The sequence below is a fragment of the Pleuronectes platessa genome, chromosome 22 (genome assembly GCF_947347685.1).
Source record: "Pleuronectes platessa chromosome 22, fPlePla1.1, whole genome shotgun sequence".
NCBI lineage: Eukaryota > Metazoa > Chordata > Actinopteri > Pleuronectiformes > Pleuronectidae > Pleuronectes > Pleuronectes platessa.
Genome location: NC_070647.1, coordinates 9379506 through 9398523, shown reverse-complemented (window position 1 = coordinate 9398523; position 19018 = coordinate 9379506). Strand labels below are relative to the sequence as shown.

Genomic DNA, 19018 nt, shown 5'->3' with positions numbered 1-19018 from the left:
GGTTGGGTAAAACTCTTCCCTGACTCATTCCCAGCATTAGGCCATCAAGAAGGTCAGATGTTGCCTCAGGACATCCCCGTTGTTTTGCGAGAATCGCTCTGAGTAGCAGCACATTCTACATCAATCAAGACCTGTTATTATCATGAATGTCTGGATGAAAACCAAAATGATTATAGTGCAATATAAGATTTAAAGATTTGGTTGTCAACAAGTTTCCTAACGTTTTGAGTAAAACCAACTTGTTGCGTTTTACAGTGCGCAATGATTGCTTCAGTGGTTTGTGTTACTCAGTATTAGAGGAAACTTTGCGAGTATGGAGACATAAAAGAGGATAAAAATAGCCCCAAAATCTTAAACGTATGAAACAATACAGTTAAATTATTAATATCTTAAAGACATTGATAATTGATATAAAGCTGCTACAATCGATATTTTTGACAATAACACTGCACATGTATTGTAAAGCTCAGGATACATGCAGTATGCTACCTGCTTGCAACACACTTTAGCGACTAACTTTTGCGACTTGAGGAAACCCCCGATCCACGTGAATCCAAATCTTGCCCATGTTGTCTCAACTTTTCCATGTCAAGATAAAAGGCAACAACACATAATAAAGAGATAAAACGAAAAAATAAGGACATAACATTCCGAATGTTCCAGGTTAGTGAACCTTCAAGCAAAACGTAGCTCTGCAAGGTGTTGGCCTACAAGCACAGAACCAAGAGGAAGTATCCTCTCTAAATGGAGACGTAAATGTCAGCCGATTTTACTATGATGAATCAATGCCTTGGGTGAAAGTCTTGTTGACACATCAATCAGGGGATAAGAAACGTGACACCCTTAACTCAACAAAAGAACCTTCTTTCCACAACTTGTTCCACCCTGTATCTCAAAATTCAATCAGCAATAATGTTCCCTGCAAATAAATAAATAAATAAAACACTCCTACCTTACCCTGCAGTCAAAGAAAAAGGTTGGACAAGGTGAACACAACATAGTGAACATTAGGCTTGTATCAAGTTACGGCCATTAAATCCTCGAGGTAACTGATTGAGTTGGATCTGACTGTTGGGGTAATTCCCAGTAAATTACAATAAGAGGTTTTCTTTCAGTTAATACACGGTGTCCGGTAATTCTTTTATCCTCACATAAGAATTTTTCAAGTTGTCAAAATGTGTTCTCCCTTTTCTGTGAATCCTGACACAGACTTACTGTTTGTTCTTTGTCACAGTTCATTGCTGTTACCACATGGATTTTCTTTCCAGATGTGTCACCGGTGCTATCACAAGAACTAGAGGATAGGAGGATGTTCAATATGACTTGTATGACAGCAATATTACACAAGTAAGTTCAGAGAGCTCCGCCTCCTGTTTTTTTTTTCTAGCTGCTTGTACACTGTATTTCCCTCCGTCCCTGACTCTGCCTCAGTCCATTAGACTCTGGATACCATCACAGTGAGGATTGAATAAACAAGGAAACCTCCTCACCATCCATCCATCCATCCATCCATCCATCCTACGTCAGGTCTCTCCCCTCCCCACCCCGCCTCACCTTACCTGACCCTGCAACTCAGAGGAAAGAATACAAGAGCTCCAGCTGCCGGTGGTGAAGATGATCCTGTGGGTTGCCCTGCTCACGGCTCACTGTTGCTTGGTTTTGAATGGAGCTGCAGCAGAAAGCACAGGACTGGAGAGGATTGAAAAATGCCACACCAGGTGTTCTCAGGTAAAACTGCAGCCTCACAAGCCTCAAGAATCACATAGTAAGGCTCATTAAGTCTACTTTATACAAGAAACATGTGAATGTCTACCATCTTATGTTAAAGCTGCAAGCACACTTAGAGCTACTGCTAATTTATTTGAAATGCTTTTGAGGTAATCCTGTCAAAGTCAGTCAGTGTCTGAGCTATAAAATAAATTCCGGTCACTCAACTAATTGAACCTTTGAATCTAAGGTGAGCATGCTTTCAGTGCTGCAATTAATGCCATACAAGCAGCTTCAGCCGAGCTCATGTTAACAGGGGAGACTGCTGTGAACTTCCTGAAGTACTTTTAATCATTTGCTCGAGCCTGAGCAGGAAACAGCAAAAGTAAGCACTGATATGGGTGCAAGCAAAAACTGCAAAACCGATTTTTTTGATAGCGGGGAGAACCCTGTTGCATAGAAGGCATGACAAAGCCCTTTTTTGTGCAAACTCATCATTTTGCACTGGAATACGCTCATACAAATATCTGGAATGGTTCTCACAGGGCATTATTTCCTCGCTGATGAGCAAACAAGGATGTGTTTTTAAAAAGCTTTGTGAGCGAGCTTCTGGAAATGTCCTCAGTGACACATACACACACACACACACACACACACACACACAAACATGCTGTTGATTAATCTCTCTTGTTGCAGCTTCCAAATATAGAAAAAATAAGGGTGTAATAATTGGTTTGAATATTTTACCACTGTTGTATACGTGGATCATACTACAAGGTTGGGCTTCCTCGTGACGGAGCAATGAGGATGTAAAAAGCTCCTTATTGTGTTGCCCTGGTTCTCCTTGATAATAACGACTTGTTAATCACGTCCCTTTTCTTTCTCTCCCCTCAGGGCCTACACTGCAAAGCCAAGCCAGATTGTGAGTATTGAGACGTGTGGCCATTGTATCACATGCATGCACGCAGGATAGGATTTAGCACAATAGAACATTGTGTTTGGCTGCCAAGAGTCAATACTGTCAGCAACTACTATCTTGTAAAATGTTATGATGCCAAAAGAAAACTGCTCCACATGCAGAGATGCAAAATGAAGGTTTTGGTTAGCACAATTCACGAGGAACAGGGGATTTCGAAGAATTCAAAGAGTTAATCATGATGACTTGATGATATGATAATCCATGTTTCAACTCATCCCTGTGAATAACAGAGGGAGATAAAAAGATAAGTGTCACTTCCTGTGACATGAAAAAAATCACAGCTCGTCTATGCCTGCATGTTCCCTGTGTGTTGCACTACCTTTTTGACATTTCTGTCCCTGTCCTGTGTAGATATCTTCCGTCCTCCGTGTCAGGAGGCGGCTGGGGGTCTCAACAAGTCCTCCGTGTTCCACAACGTCAGCTTCTCCACAGTCCTGATGTGTGAGGGCAGGCAGAAGTGCTCACTGCAGCTCCGGATCAAAACTGCATTACAGCTTACAGGTACGTTACTGTGATGGCTGACAGTCGACAGCTGTTCCATTGGCGCTGTGCGGTTGTTCCTAAGAATATGAACAAGCTAACACACTGATCTAATGTTTACCATTAGCTCAACTAAAAAGTCAAAGAACACGTTAAATCATTTTATGGTTTCTGTTATTTTAGCTGGTTCTTATCACATTAATGAATAATGTTCAAACTTGGTTTTAATTAGTTATTTGATGCTATAAAAATGGGTGAATCGTCAAGATTATATCTAATAGGTTTGTCACTGCATGTTTATGTTGTTGGATTACACATTCTCTTTAACGAAAGTGGTTACTAGTGGTGACCATGTCTCAACAAGGAAGTTTTAAATGCAGCTCTCAGTCAAGCCACCATCTCTAACTGGACCTAGTTAGAGAGGATTATCACTGGTGACACATTTGCAGACTCACTGTGAAGGAAGTTCTCTTTCACCAATCACGTTAAACAAACAAACTTCTGCTTTTGTATTTTTACAGTCAATTGACATTTTCTGTTCCCGATTCTACACACGCCCACATATTTTCTGATGAGGTGTGTTCCAAACGCACACACTAGCTGAAGCATGCACACGTGTCCATATCAGCAACAGTTATGTCCTCATTAATGGATTTCCCAATTATCTGGGCTGGGAATCTTTAGTCCACCCAGCTGATTAAATGTGACACATGCTTTTCTTCCTGCACGGCTCGTGCACCAACGCCAGGTGGATGCATTGGTAGCTTATGAATGGTTAACAGTTCCTGCTACTGTCTAACAGTCACAATCTGACCTCTGACCCTCTCTCCACAGAGTCCATCCAGGGCGTGTCAATCTGCACCGTTACTGCAGGGATGATGATGAGCTGCAGAATCCTCAAATTCACCAGATCGTCGTGGAAGGCAATGTCTGGGATGCAGGTAGAGTTAACAGCCCTGTGCATCACAAACATGAGTGTAGTGCAAGATGAGTTGTCTTCTGAGTCAGTTCCATGAAATGTTAAAGTCAGATAAGGCAAGAAAAAGTAAGTCCAGTATAAAACGCAATTTCTTTATATATATATATTACTCCAATAGTTTTATGTGTCAGCTAAGAAATTCTAAAAACTAAAGTCGAAACCAAAAGTTTCAGGATCACTTTAACCACTCTTGTGCACCAAGTTACTGTGAGTTGATGATGGGTTCTTTGACGATATTGATGAAGGGACACACCATTTAAAAAATGTGCCCTTTCTTTGAAGGTGGAAGTTGAAAACGACTGCACTTCCGTTTCTCCCAATCAAAGAGTTCAAGTCGTGGTGAAAACTCTGCCGAGCTTCTGCGGCATAACCTGGACTGGTACCTACAATGCTCCAGGTGAGAAGGCTGCCTAGCATATTTTCATAATTGTGCCAATGCACGATCATTTGCACGGGGCAGATTGCAAACAGAAAAAGTGAAAGCTGAACATGAGATTTGCATGCTGCTGCAAGTATTCCAATTGTAAATGATCATTATGAATCATTATAAATTATATCTAAGTCATTAAATATACCTGTCATTAAATATACCTTTCTCTGCAGCATGCATCAGTGAAGATATGAGAAGACATGTCCCTGACTGCATCAGTAAGTTCATTTTAATTCTAGGCAATGCATGCATATGTATTATAACAGTCTATCAAGTATTTTGAGCCTTTAAAACAAATCCTTTGTAAGTTACAGCTCCCCATCACAAGTTAAATATTCCAGAACAATTTAAAGGTTGATATTAATAAAAGTTTGTACATTTTAGAGGCCTTGAGAACTAACCTTACTCTTTAATACTAGACTCCCTAACAGGGCCGGGTCTAGACAGGCATGTATGAGGGGGCAGCCACAAATCTTGAGGGGGCATTGTGCCTAACCCTAACCCTAACCCTATTTAGTTTGAGGGGGCACAACATTTATTTGAGGGGGCCAGGCCCCCTCTTGCCCCTGCCTAGACCCGGCCCTGCTCCCTAATATAAGTTTTTACATGAACATGAGTTGAAAATCTTTCTTATCAGTACTGACCTCTGCTTCTTTCAGCTGGCAGGCTATCATATAACGTGAGCCTGGTGAAGAAGGAGCTCAGCGTCAGTGTTTCAGAAATGATGGAAGATCATAAGTACAACCTTCGTCTGTGCCACAAGGATTTCCTCTGCTCTGGCACGGGGACACATTTACTGGTCAGTCCCTTCATTTATCGGAAACTAAAGCTGACATGGTCACACCCACAGGAACATTTGCGGGACGTTCAGGCGAGGGGTTGCGTCTGGAAAACTTCCGCGGTGGGCAGGGCATGATGTATATTAATTGTGGCCGCTTTATGGCCCCTGATTTAGAAAAATCCGCCACAGCATCACTTTAACAGTGAACCACCCTTGTTACCGATAATCAACTTGGTCATGCTTAGCATAGAATTGAATATGTCAGAGTGACCTTTGTGACTTAAAACACTTTATATCCCTCAAGCCAATTTAAATTGACTCATTCACTGACACACCTGCTTTAGCTGCAAATGTAATCCTAACAGAGACGCTCATTTAGAAATTGATCATGTGACTTGAGGATCGTTGAATCGTGTTTACCTTTCAGATAAAGAAGGAGGAACTTGGGAAGAGTGTCACCCTCCCGTACTCAAGACCTTTGCCCTGCCTCTGCATCGAGGTACAGTTTCTGTCAACACTCTTTTATGAGCCATGCAATCAATTGTGGGAAGGAGAATGTTCCAATCCTCATTAATTACATTCCTCACAGGGGTGGTCAGCGATGGTGGATGCCCCCAGAGTCCAGGTCTGCCCATTCAAAGACCGTGAGTCACCTAGTTGCGTTTAGTCACCTGACGCTTTGGGTGTGTGTTGTTCGATAACGCAGGATATGTGAGACGACAGCTTATGTTTTCCCTTCTTCTCAGGTCTCAAGGAACTATGGTCTGGAATTACCTTTGACCCACTAGAGGAGACACTGTCCTGGGAGCTTGCCTGCCCAGTCGCGACTGTTGTGGCGCTGTGTCAAACGAGAGAGGACGGCGTGTGTGTGGACCTGCCCAATGCCTCCCGTAATGCTAGCAGGGGAAAGGTATAAGCCTTCATGGAACACTTTGGGTTTACTTTGTGAGGTTTTGTAGACACTGCAACTGGCCACCTATCGCTAAATCACAAAATCGAAATTGGTCGAACAATCATCGAGAAGTTCCGATACCAGAAATGCCACACACACACACACACACACACACACACACACACACACACACACACACACACACACACAATACTGTGTAGACAGGATCCAGACCATGGAGAAAGTCAGGGCAACATCTCACAAGTTATTCCCTTCTGTGGCACTTATATCAGCAGATGAGTGATGGCTGCCAGGAATCTGAACATCTCGTGCAAAAGGTTTTGTGATTCAGCATCTGTATGTCATACCTGACCTTTAAACGTGCCCGGAACATCTTGAGAGTGAGAAGTGATATGATACTTCTGTAACAACAAGGAAGTGAAAGTCTGTCACGGTGTTTTGAGGAGAGGTCACAGTCTGAATCCAACCTAGTGACGCGTCACTTGAGAAGGGAATTCTCTGTTGATATAAACATATCCAGTGACGCAGAGAATCTCCCAACTGCAAGATGACCTGAAAAAAATCTAAAAGGCCGAACCCAAACAAAAAGAGAAACGTAACATTTAGTAAGTCGGATCTGGTAAAAATAAAGTGTGGACATCTGCTTGAGAAGGTGCAATTCTACTTTATTGGATTTATTTGAATTTCATTTCACTCATCAATCTTTGATTTTCAGATCAGTTTTACTGAAGTGGACCCACACCCTCAACTGTGCGTAAAGGTAACAATCACTTGCTTTATTTGTGTCTGGTTATGGTAATATGCTGTTTCCACAAGCTCTGGCAATAGTGCATCTTTGTAACTTTGAAATAAGGATTTAGCTATTTGGGGATGTTGGGGAAAGAAGCTTGATACCTGGGCAGAAGCAGAGTCGAGAGTTTCTGACAACAAACATGATAACAGTCCTGATAATGTGTCTCTTAAGAAAGAAGGAAAACGGACGCTTTTATAATATTCTCTCCTTAAAAAAGTTCCATCGATATTTCATCTTCGTGTCTCATGGTCATCTTGCTTGAACTACTGAATGCTCCCCCCTGGCGCGATTACCGGTAGAACTGCTCCGTTACGTCTGTTTTATGCGTATCCGAAACTTTCAGAATACGTAGACAAATACGAATGAGGTGAACGCAGTGTGCAGACGGAAGCCTTCGTCCGTTTCCATATATGCTTATCTAATGTGGAAGAAGGAAGAAAAAAGGCAGTGGAAAGGGGGGAAGTTCAAACGCTCATCCGTTCCAGCTAATTGTAGCAGGAAGTAATAACTCTGTTCTCATTGTTACTGTATGCACTAAACTGTTATTAAACAGTTCACTGGAACAGATCTCTGTGGGTGTGGCTTAACCTTTAGAAAGAGTACCATTCTTTAGGAGACTGCACTTTTAGCTCAACGGAACTGAACAGATCTCTTATGGCGTTATTGTTTTTGTGGAATGGCTTGTCTTTTCGTCAAGTAAATCAGAATCAGAATCAGAAGTATTTTATTGCCAAGTAGGTTTACACCTACAAGGAATTTGCTCTGGTAATTGGTGCTTACAATTAACATAGAAACATAAAAACGCAATAAATACAACATACATAGGAAAGCAATGAAAAATAGAAAACCAGTATATATTTACTCACTGTTTACTTCTTATTTACTCACTTTTTTCCAATATCTATACAAAGTAACATTTATTTCGACAAAAACATTTCTGAGTAAAAATATATAAAAGATAAAAGATGTAAAAAGTGATATGCAAAATGCAAAATCAAATTGCCTTCAGAATTAACAAAGATGTATTGTATTTAAATGTCAAAAATCTCAGCAATAATGCTAATTGTATCTTTGTGTAACCGCTGCAAAACATCTTACGTCCTCTGCAGTTTACTGTCGGCTCTGAGTTCTGGACCAGGTGCCCCTTTGCTGATGGAAGACTCAAAGGTAGCACTTTCTCTCAATATGGCATTTTTCACATAATTTGATGGGATGGGAAAAATAAATCCACTCACACTTCTTTCAGGATGAATGGATTATATGTATGAAGGTAACGGTGGACTTTCTGGCATGCGGTGTTGTGCGATTGCTCATTTTAATCACGGCTCTGCCATCATTTTCCAGAATGGGATGTGGTTGTAACCAGACGGGGGGATCGTGAAGAAGTGGCCGTGACGTCAAGGGTCAACGCCGCGTTCTCTGTGGGGCTGTGTGTGACGCCTGCCGGGGCAGCTGAGTGCCGGGTCAACGCAACCCAAAGGGTGCATGTGGTAGGTATCTCACCAACAGAGCCACAAGCTCTAGTTCCAAATGATACTTCCTTATTCGGTGTTTGATGACGTCGGTTAAGGGTGTGCAGCCACAAGTGTCACTATCAGATCACTGCCAAATACCAGCTAATCGTATTCATGCAAATTTTCCTACCTCTCAATGAACCAGTGTGGCCTGTATGCATACTAATGGTTTGCGATGTTTGCACGTCAACTTCTGTTTGTTATATATTTCATATTTTGGTTGCTAGGAAACAATGATTTTACCTCCGAAGGTTGTTGGAAGTTTGAGCGTCTGATACAAAACAATTGGAGGTGATGTTAAAATATCCTTAAACAAAGTGGAGCAATACAAGTTTTATATTTATGTTAGTGGGATATTGACCGTTGGAGAAGGGGCTAACAACAGGATTGATCTTATTCACATCTCAGTGGTTTTAACCCTCACAATTCAGACTCAGCTCAAATGACAAAAACACACAAAGCATCTTGAGCTTAGGCGCAGTAATTACCACTTGAAATCTGTCAGCGCATTGACAACATGTTCTTCGGGCATTGTTGTTGCAGGAAGCCGTTGAATAAGGCGTGACATTGCGCCTAAATTCTCCTTCAATCAATTCCGATTTTTCTTTATTTGTTTTGTTTGTGTCTCAGGGGGAAAATGAAGCCGTCAGTTTGAACTTGACTGACAAAGTATGCAGCTCTTGTGTCCAGGTATGTTTGCACAGCTAATATCTCTCTCGGGGTAAAGCCTTAGTGTTCCTTGAATTCCCTGCTGACTTTGAATGCTGTGTGTTTGAACAGGTGAGGCGGCTGGATGTGAAGCACGCTGCCACGGTCATCCTCTGTGTTGAGCAATGCAGTAAGTACGGTGCTGTTGATACGGGAAAATCACCTCTTATCTCCTGTGTGATATGATCTGGGTGTATCTCCCATGACATCACATTCAAATGTATGTTGCCACCGTTTTATCTAGTTTTTTTTCTTAGAAGTGCTTTGAAGCGGCGATGAGGCGTATCTTAACTGTCACGCAACAACCGAGACGCAATCACAAATGCATCGGTTTTCTTTGCATCATTTGGAAAAATACACCCAGCATCCCTTTTCAAATTCTGTGCGTATTATGGCTGAAAGCATTCAAACACAAGGGCTCTGAGGAAAGGGAACAATTCCATCTTTGATTTGGTCTCTGTGATGTCATGGGAGCTCAGGTTTCTTTCATGGCTGTCCAATTTCACAGAACTGATAACACAAGTACAACGGAGGATTCGTGCCACTTGAAAGGAAAACAAATAATCCTGGATTTCCCCAGATTAAAGGCGTGATTTTCGAAGAAATTAAATTGTAATTTTAAAAGAATAAAGTTGTGATATTATGAGAATAAAGTCAAGTTAGAGGCGTGGTATCAGAAGATCCTCCTGTTGCCAACGTTAATATTAGAAGGTTTAGTTAAACATATAATTACGAATTACTTACCACCCAAAATTATCATAAATAACAGGACTTTGATATTATGTTATTCAAAGAGGTTTTTTTAAGGAGTAGAACTGAACTTTTTTGTCATTGAATTATCGATTTATTCAGATTATTCCTGTAGCCTTGTGACTTTCGGGCCTGGTCAAACAAATCTGTATGTTTCAGTGATGAACCTTCGCCTCTCATTTACCTCTGATCCATGCTAGCAAAGCGGCAATACAATATTTGCTTCCTCTGGCAAAGCAAATACGCAGTGTGGCTTCGTCTGAAGTTCAACTTTGGTGAACTATGACCTGTGATACCTGTTTGATCGGGCCCTTATACGTTTCACTTATCACAGCTATAACTATGAAGCTGCTTTCAGACATGCACCCAGCTCCAGAGAAACTCTGACAATTTGTTGCTGTAGTGAACGTTGTGCACGTGATGAAGGCAAACTGTCCGGACCCTGTTCTCTGGAGATCCTCCGTGGGACATGTCTGAAAACAGCTTCAACCAGCGGCTCGTTTTCAACTGCAGCCCTTCAGTTGGATACTTCAGTTTCCTATTGAGGAGCCAGATTGAAGAGTGGTGTGAATCTTCTTATCTATCTCCTCCTTCAGCCTCATATAAAACCCTCTCAGCCGAGTGCCATGTGTCAACGAGTCATCACCCTGTCTCTCCTCAGATCGGCTCGCACATGGCGTCGTCGCCTGTGGAACCTCCTGGGACTGGATCTGGGTCTTTATGCAGGTCGGAGCTTGGCTCTCTGGCATCATCACCCTCAGTCTGCTGCTCCATGTGCTGCTGAGTGGTAGGGAGAATATTACACCATCAGGCCCGGGCCTGCTGTCATGATCTGTTGACATGGCAAATGTAAGCACTTGAAACTAAATGGATTCAGGACGGCTTCCAGCAGCTACTCTCTCTGAGTGAGAAGTGAGAAGAGCCGAGGGCTGCACTTCCTTTACTGATTGATTAAGGCTTAAAACGAGGAACAAAAAGTAACACATGTAAACATGTTAGTTCTTGTTGGGAAGTGTATAGTTGTATGATTACACAATGGACTTAAAGCAACACTATGATTCACTGACTTGGAATCAGAAAAACGGGGCCCATTTCATCTCCACCTCTCACCCTGAACAACCGTTCTGGCTTCATGCAACTTGTGCATATGACTGATAGTCGCATCTTAAATTGGCAGAATCAAACCCAGTGAGTTCAAGAGTACTGCTGAACTGAGATCAGTTAAAAATATATAAAAGTCGCAATATTCTTAACCCACTTTATCGCTTGGGGCGCTGCTCTTTTGTGAATGGATGGTTCTCAGTAACCTAATCCTGAGGATAAATTCTGTGAATGTATTTGATCGTGCAAAATACACAACGATCTGAATGGAACCTATTGTCTATCGATATGTTTCTCATCCGTTTCCCCTCGTGTTTTATTTCAGTGTATCAGAGGAGGAGAAAACAAGGAGGAAGTGAAAAGCAACAAGGTAAGAAGATATTTTTTTAATCTGACTTTTGACGTCTTTGCACTTTACTTAAACCCCACGCTGTGTCGCTGCAGATCCTCCTCACGATGGTGTGCTCCCTGCCTTACAAACTCATCAACACGGAGGGATCCTCATCCCTGATTCGCCGCTGTGTGGGAACACGGAGAAGGCCAACTTACTCTCACAATAACCAGAGGAGCGGCGCTGAGGTCACAAACAACCAATGCAAACTAAATGTTCTCTGTTGAATGCAATGCCAGCATTGTGGGATTAAATTTCCAAATATTAGCCTGTGTCTGTTCGTCTCTATGTGCTGGTTATTATGCTTGACTGGGTGAAAGTTACAGTGCGTGTTGTCATGTTTTAAGTTAAAATGTTCATTCAGCTTGCAGCTAAACTTTTCTCTTCCTTATTTAAATTTATATTTTCAATAAAAAAAATGCAAACAACAGTACAGATTTCTTTTTTGGGGATTTGGTGATAGCCTACAGAATAACACGCTTTCACAATATTTTAAACACTTGATGTATTAGTTTGAAAAGTAAAGACACTTCCTTGTACTCAGTGCATCTGAATCAGTGCGTCTGACCCTTGACACTCAACCCTTCACCTGGCATTCACTCCTTTGTGTTGCCCTGAATTGCAAGATGCTTTTGTTATTGTGTCCACACCCAATAGAGGCGTCCTGCCCGCCCTAACAGGACAGATATCTCCTTTGGTATTTAAACTGAAGCGTTTCTGAGAAATTAGGGTTTACTGGAGTTCCCACTTTGACACTTTGTCTGCACACTTGTTCAGACACGTCTGCGCTCCCGTTGGCTCCGTTTCCTTTTTCAGTTTCTTTATGTTACATAATTCTGGACCTTTGTACCAGGATGGAAAAAGACACAACACAACACAACACATTTCAATTTAGTGGAAGCTCATAAAGCATGATTTAAACTCTAACATTGAATTAGTAAAGCTTGGATTGTCATTATTTGTACATTAACAATGGATAAGATAATATGTAATATGTAATATGTATTGACTTAGTCAGAGAGACTGGTGATGATCAGTCTGCTGTTTCAACAGGTGGAGGAAGTATTCAGATCCTTAACTTAAATAAAAGTACTAATTCCAACTTTACATCGTTGTGCTTCACAGCTGTTTCAGCTCTGTTACAAAAGGCTTCGCTGAGAATTTTCTAGAATTGTTTTTCATTGCACAACAAAATTCCAAAAGGGATGTGAGGCCCAGCGAGGCGCAGAGATCAGATTAGATGGTGATGATACCGTCTTCAGGGAGAATCCCAGAAATGGAGGAAGAGTCAGGGTGGAACGAGGTCTGCAGTGATGATCCTCTGCGAAACACCTCGAGAATCACTTCTTGGAAGGTTGGTCTCAACACGATCACTATTGTGGATGATCGGACGAGCGTGTAGAGTCTTTGCACTGATCGGGAAGGAGGGAGGCTCCAGAGCTGTGGCAGGTGGAGAGAGAGACATTCAGCCTCAACCTGGTTCACAGCCACACAGACAGGAGAGAAGCATGTTAATGATCTATTTGAAAATGACCACATTAGGAAACAAACAATATTCTGTTTGCATATTATTTGCATGTGGGCCTATACCTGCAAGATAAGTAACCTAGTGCTTGTTGAAGCTATTAGGGCTCTATATCTATTGCCGCCTATCTGGATCTTCTCCAACATTGAGTGGGTCCATCATGGGTCATACGTCTCCTCTCCACAAAAATGCATGGAAATCCATTCTGTCATTTTTGATTAATCCTGAAACAAATGGCGATGAAAACATAACCTTATCGACGGATGTAAAAAATAACCCAACCAAGTGTTGTCTATCTTTGGCTCTCAACACACATTACTGTCCTAACCCAGGTTAGATCACTTCTATATATACTTTTATGGCTAAGCTTATAATAATAATAATAATATATACTTTATATATATAACTATAAGGTGTCCCTCGATAGACACATTTCCATCTCTTCCTTCCTGTTACAGCCTCTTCTCCCTGCTCTTCACTGCGCTGTCCAGATCTTGTACCGCTCAGGAATGATTTCCGTTCGGTTTACATAAGCAAATCTTGTTGTTCAAAAACAGGCCACCATTACAGTGAGAGAACAGTGGTGTCTCTGTGCAGATAGCGGCCCTGCAGGCGTGCGCGATCCACCCAGTGACGATCACACATGAGGAACTTGTTACTGTGAAAATCTAAATGAGTCAGGTTGCGATAAAAAAACCATTTCCCAGGAAGGTGGCTTTTTAAAAATTTTAAACAATGTGTCTATTGAGTTTTCCATTTGTTTCTAGGAAGAAAACCGCACAACAAGAAAAACTTTTGAATTAAATTAAATACCAAATGAAAGTATGCATGTATATTTCTATTTACAAATTCCCTGATATAAATCCATGGAAGTTGCATAACCCGCATCATTCAGCACACCACACCGGAGAAGCAAATACACATATATGTACAAGATGGCTTTTTGAATTTGAATTTGAAAACCATGCAAATCATCTGGTTGGATAAACAGGGTATAAAACAGAACAAAGCAATGTGCTCATTCAGGTTGAACATGTCAACACCTCACCGGAAGAAGGAAACACAAAGAGCAGTCTCTCTTTTATTCTTTACCGGAGACAGAACCCACGTGTCAGGAATAAAACCGACAAAGCATCGCGCTCCTTGTTGAATACAGGAAAGCCTTGGTAAGGAAACGCTTGAATCATGATTCGTAAATCATGTGCTCATGGAAAATACACTTACTTTTGCTGTGTCATTGCTCCAAACTGCTTAGTCACACTGAGGAAATCATTTAATTAACCAGCATGAGATTACTGTAAAAACACGTAGCTGTAATTCATGGTGACAAGGCAAAAATAGGTACAGCTGATATCAGGTGGCGACCCTGGGAGCTGAAGCAAACATTGATTCATGTTGATATGTTTATTGCTTCATGAGTTCACAAAGGCCTGGCGGGAAGGTTTATACAAACAGTCCCAAACATGAGAGATAAGCCTGATATTATCATGTTGGATCATCCTCAACAGGAAACACTGTTTCCCAAACTGACCGACTACAAAGGTTTGTCCAGTAATAGCCAGAGCAAGGTCAACGGAAATCTGTCATCGACCCGTTGACCATACTGAACACATAGATGAAGCAAACAAATAGTGTTTGAGTTCCTTTGAACCATCCATCCGCCCCAAAATAAAGATGGACGACTGTTTCCCTCTATCCAGAATATCCTGGATACAAGAAGTGATCGAGGGGCGATGAGTCAGTTTCTACTGTCGACGTTTCACATTGTTTTTACAGCATCAAATAACTCATGAAAACCAAACTTACAGTAAAGATGAACAATGGTTTTTTGTGTAGGAACTACCTAACATTAGCCTGGATGCCAGACGAACTTAGCCCCGCCCACAACATTTTGGCAGTTCGGTCTGGAGTCGCTCCATTGGGAAAAAATTATGGGGCGTGTTTCAACTGACCAGGAAGTAAAATTCCTCTTCGCTCAATTGGATAGACCTACAACCAATCAGAGCAACGTAGTATGTGACGTATGCTAAGCAACGCATTGTGAGTTATTTACTAACGCCGGGTTCACACCGGACGCTTCAGCGCAGCGCCAAGCCTTAAATAACAGCTGGCTCCCATCCACTCCCATGTTAAAACTTTGTGCCGGTCACACCGGAGGCTGAAGCACCGCGAGGCAGCCTTGGCGCAGCGTGGTGCTTCAGCCTCCGGTGTGACCGGCACAAAGCCGTGCAGCGATCTACTGGATCAACGGGTGATATTATTAGCGCTGCCCGGCGGTTCAGCGTCGCTTCAGTGTCCATTGTGAACAACATGAATAAAATATCTGCAGAACTACTGTGACCATAATCACATTTTTAAGTCTTCAATCTAAAAGTGAAAAACGGCACTTTAACTTCAGTCACTGTTTTTACAGGCCAACGGATAATCTCGAAAGGATTCTTGAAATAGTGACGTCAAGAAAACATATCACAGATTGTATTTTTTTCCATTCTATTGTTCGATTAACTGTTAATTATACTGTAAATATACATTTTCTCCATCAATCAAACTTTTTTATTAGCCTAAAAGTTAAAACATTTGACCATTTTGAGTGTTAACTTTCATATTTAAAGGTTGCTCCATACATGTTTAACTGTACAGTATATGAACTCCTCTGTGGTTGCCACACCAGCGTATTTCCAGTAAAATCCCAGAGAACATGACGCACCATGCAGCCGTCTCTTCTGGATAAATTCTGCGTGGGAAAAGCACAGTTGCATCTATTCACGAACATGACCTGTAGGCGATTATCTTTTAAATAGGAGCCTCCAGGCGAGCAGGTATTAGCTTCGGTTGTTTTCGTTACATGATACGTGTTTACCTCAGCTCCTGAACGCTGCTCGTGGAGGAAGCAGCGGAAATGTCTCCTATTATTTACGATTGTAAATGATTATCAATGAGAGTGAATCCTCAAAGACCTGCAGGGATACTCTGCCACAGGGAGATGAACGGAGGGGAAGGAAACAGCTCATGTACAAAAAAGAAGAGGAAGAAAGAAAGAAGGAATGGAAGAAGGAAACAAAGCAAAGCAAGATTCTCCTCTTGACAGTCTAAGGCGTAGGATGAGTGTGTATAAGTCTATTTGAGATTTCCTATGACAGCGTGGACTTTTCAAACCTCAGCAATTATCGTTCCGTCATCAGTTATCAGGAAAGAGACATGTGCAGTCTGGTGGCGTCAGACAGAGGCCTGACTCAACCTTTAACCGGAACTCGACGTCTCAGAAACACAACATCACAACAATGATCTCACACTGTGAAGAACCACATCCCATTCAAGTGGCATTGTGAGTAGAGCCCACAAAAAGGAACCAACTGTGCAGACATGTCATACTGTGATAATGGTTGTATTTATGTCTGGAGAAAGACACTTTTTTAATGTAGTTTGTTTACATTTCATCAAATTATTTTAATTGTTTCGAATTTACAGTTACAATTAAATAAGATAAGGCTTTATAATTCCCAAAGAAATTTCTTGTGCCAGCTTGCTCAAAGATTACAGCAACTACACAATATAAAAACAGAATAGAATACAGTGAATAACAACAACAAGGAAACAATAAATAATTGAGTTTAAAAATATGAGGGGGAAGATAAAGTATAAGTGTATCGTAAAAGGAAAAAGAAGTGTATTCCAAGTACTGCAGATCCAGTGCCTTATAGTAAATAGAAATTAGATAAAAGAGTGAAATGAGACAGAAAGACGATAAAGAACCAAACAATATGGGTTAATGCATATGGTCTTTAAATAATAAGATAATGGTAATTACTGCAGATAAGGGGTAATATTGCACATGATAAAAAAAACAGGGGGAGTAGTGTGCCCCATTAAATACATGGTGAACAGTGCCATCTTCAGGACTACATGATGTATGTATGTGTGTTTCATTTTATGGTTCATGTGTTTTTATTTGGCTGTGTCTTTATATTGCTTCACTCATTAGTATTTCCATGTGCCTTCCATGTGCTATGTGCCCAAGTTTTCATACGTGCCTACAGTTATGTCAGTGTGTGTACACCTGGGGTTTCTCTGTACGTGTCTCTAGTCATGTCCACTTTATTGTCAATTCAGCCACATGTACAGGACATGAAATACTGTCGCTCTCTAGTTTGCGACGTAAACATATAAGTAGACATTCAAGAAATCAACATATAACTGTCAAATCTCAACATATTAGTACATGCTAAGTACTCTTTGTGACATAAGTACACAAGAGAGAATGCAAAAGGAACAGGATAGATAGGATATGAGTATTGTCTGAGTATGAGTATGAGCATGTTATTTCGTTTTTTTTAACCTTCATTTTAACTTTAGCTACCTGACACATTTACACACTAGATTTAAGCTCACATGTTAATTAATGTGCATTATCCCATCAAATTAAAATAATGATAAAAACGTAAGATCTGATCATTCCCGACATCTGAATTGTATTTAGCTTCAGTGACTGCTTAGTGTCCCAGTCCACACAGAACCAACATCATCACCCCCCTCGGACCGACCACTCAGAGTGTGGTAGTCCTCCACAGTGGCCACAAGATGGGAGCATTCACCAAGGCTTGACTGTTGCTTTCTGAAAAAAAGGATGAGTTTCTGCCTGTGGGGCGAATCAGTGGAAAATATTACAGTCACACTCACATTAGAAAATTCCAGAAGTGGAACGAGACAGTGATAAAGTGTCGACTGACAAGCGGCTTCAACTGTCTGAGATTAAGTGGAGTCTAGCTGCTAACTAGACTGGAAGTGGGTAACACAACTCGTCTTTGTAGTTTGATGCGGTTAAGATTTGTTTATAAAATCTCTTAATTTAGTCTTTTATATAGTTCTTAGTTTTTTAAACGTTCCTGTAGCAGACTCCTTATGCGGTTTGACGTTGATTCGTGCTGATGCTCTTGGATGCTCTCTGAAAAATTCAGCTCTGTACTCTATGCATACAAAGGATGATTCCACGAGTTTGCAGTAAAAGCTCGATATGCAGCATCAGATTCAAACGTCTTGAAGCTGCATTGAATTTAAATGTCCATCTTTTCAGAAAGTCCCACAAAGACGGGTGAGGGTTTATTCAAACTGATGAAGTCATTTCCTAAAGTCGAACACGGTAGCTGTGCTGGAAGTATCTGCAAATCAACATGATGTCATGCTGACTACACATGGCCGGACATTGACAGGGATGAAAATGACACTAGCTACAATTAAAAACAAAAGTAAGGACAGAAAAAAACAAAATACCGAAAACTTTTTCAGCACTTGCACCACGGATGATACTTTTTACGGCCCTCAGGTGAAACGGTGCCACGCTCCCCCCACCCCCTCCTCTCTATCTGCATGTCCATCTCTCGTCTCTAAAGCCCCACATGGTGAAAGAATGACAAACACAGAGGCCAGAGACAACAGACAGGGATGAGCTAATCCTTGTTGTGTGGAATTCCAGACATTCCGACTGGGTGTTGTTCCCGGGGCGGACTAATCGGTGAGCGCAGACGCAGCGCTCGCGTCGGAGCTTTGCGCTGTGCAAACAAACACGGGGCCTTTTTCAGAGCTGCGGAGAGTGTGTTAATGTGATGTCAAACACACACAGGGGGAGAGAGAGGCGCTCACACACTTTGCAGGTATGCACGGAGAGACACATGTGTCCACACATGAGGAGGGGCCGGTAAGTGGGACAAAGGTGAAAGGTTCAAGAGTGACAGAAATGACAAGTGGGGAGATGAGAGACGAATTCAGGAAGGAAGCTGCTGTCACGCTTAGATTTAAAAGAGATGGCATGTATGCCTTCAAAAAGCACTACACATACCACGTACAGTCAACAAGATTGGCCTCTTATAGAATATCTGGTTAGGGTGAGGCGCCCAGACATCGGGGGGCAGCTCGGAGTGGAACCAGCGCTCCTTCACGTCAACAGTTGAGTTGGTCTGGGGATCTTGTGCC

The 19018-nt window shown here is 41.7% G+C and overlaps 1 protein-coding gene and 1 long non-coding RNA gene across 4 annotated transcripts; one reads left to right on the top strand and one right to left on the bottom strand.

Moving 5' to 3' along the window:
* Nucleotides 1–1393: 1393 nt before the first annotated feature.
* Nucleotides 1394–11956, top strand: il17rel (interleukin 17 receptor E-like). 3 transcript variants are annotated; one of them, XR_008333870.1, is made up of 18 exons: nt 1394–1728; nt 2602–2629; nt 3038–3187; nt 4001–4107; nt 4428–4542; nt 4749–4793; nt 5235–5374; nt 5784–5855; nt 5946–6000; nt 6103–6266; nt 6985–7029; nt 8172–8229; nt 8407–8552; nt 9207–9266; nt 9357–9414; nt 10696–10883; nt 11461–11505; nt 11580–11674. XR_008333870.1 is itself a non-coding variant. In XM_053415357.1 (18 exons), exons 1-18 carry the CDS (start codon nt 1615–1617, stop codon nt 11693–11695), a joined length of 1644 nt encoding a protein of 547 aa, XP_053271332.1. In that variant the 5' UTR covers nt 1394–1614; the 3' UTR covers nt 11696–11956. The 3 variants fall into 3 exon arrangements, 2 of the variants coding, with proteins under 2 accessions (XP_053271332.1, XP_053271333.1); XM_053415357.1 differs by having other exon boundaries at nt 10696–10821; nt 11580–11956; XM_053415358.1 differs by lacking the exon at nt 10696–10883 and having other exon boundaries at nt 11580–11956.
* Nucleotides 11957–12399: 443 nt separating this feature from the next.
* On the bottom strand, nt 12400–14414 carry LOC128429075 (uncharacterized). The gene is made up of 2 exons (XR_008333871.1): nt 14276–14414; nt 12400–13002 (listed from the first exon to the last, which is right to left on the bottom strand). It is a non-coding gene; the product is annotated as an uncharacterized LOC128429075 (long non-coding RNA).
* Nucleotides 14415–19018: the final 4604 nt, after the last annotated feature.

Bases quoted from the DNA above. Each gene is read 5' to 3' on its own strand.
- il17rel (XM_053415357.1), top strand. From the start codon at position 1,615: ATGATCCTGTGGGTTGCCCTGCTCACGGCTCACTGTTGCTTGGTTTTG. The intron at 4,794-5,234 runs GTAAGTTCATTT...TGCTTCTTTCAG, and splicing joins ACATGTCCCTGACTGCATCA to CTGGCAGGCTATCATATAAC. The intron at 10,822-11,460 runs GTAGGGAGAATA...GTTTTATTTCAG, and splicing joins GCTCCATGTGCTGCTGAGTG to TGTATCAGAGGAGGAGAAAA.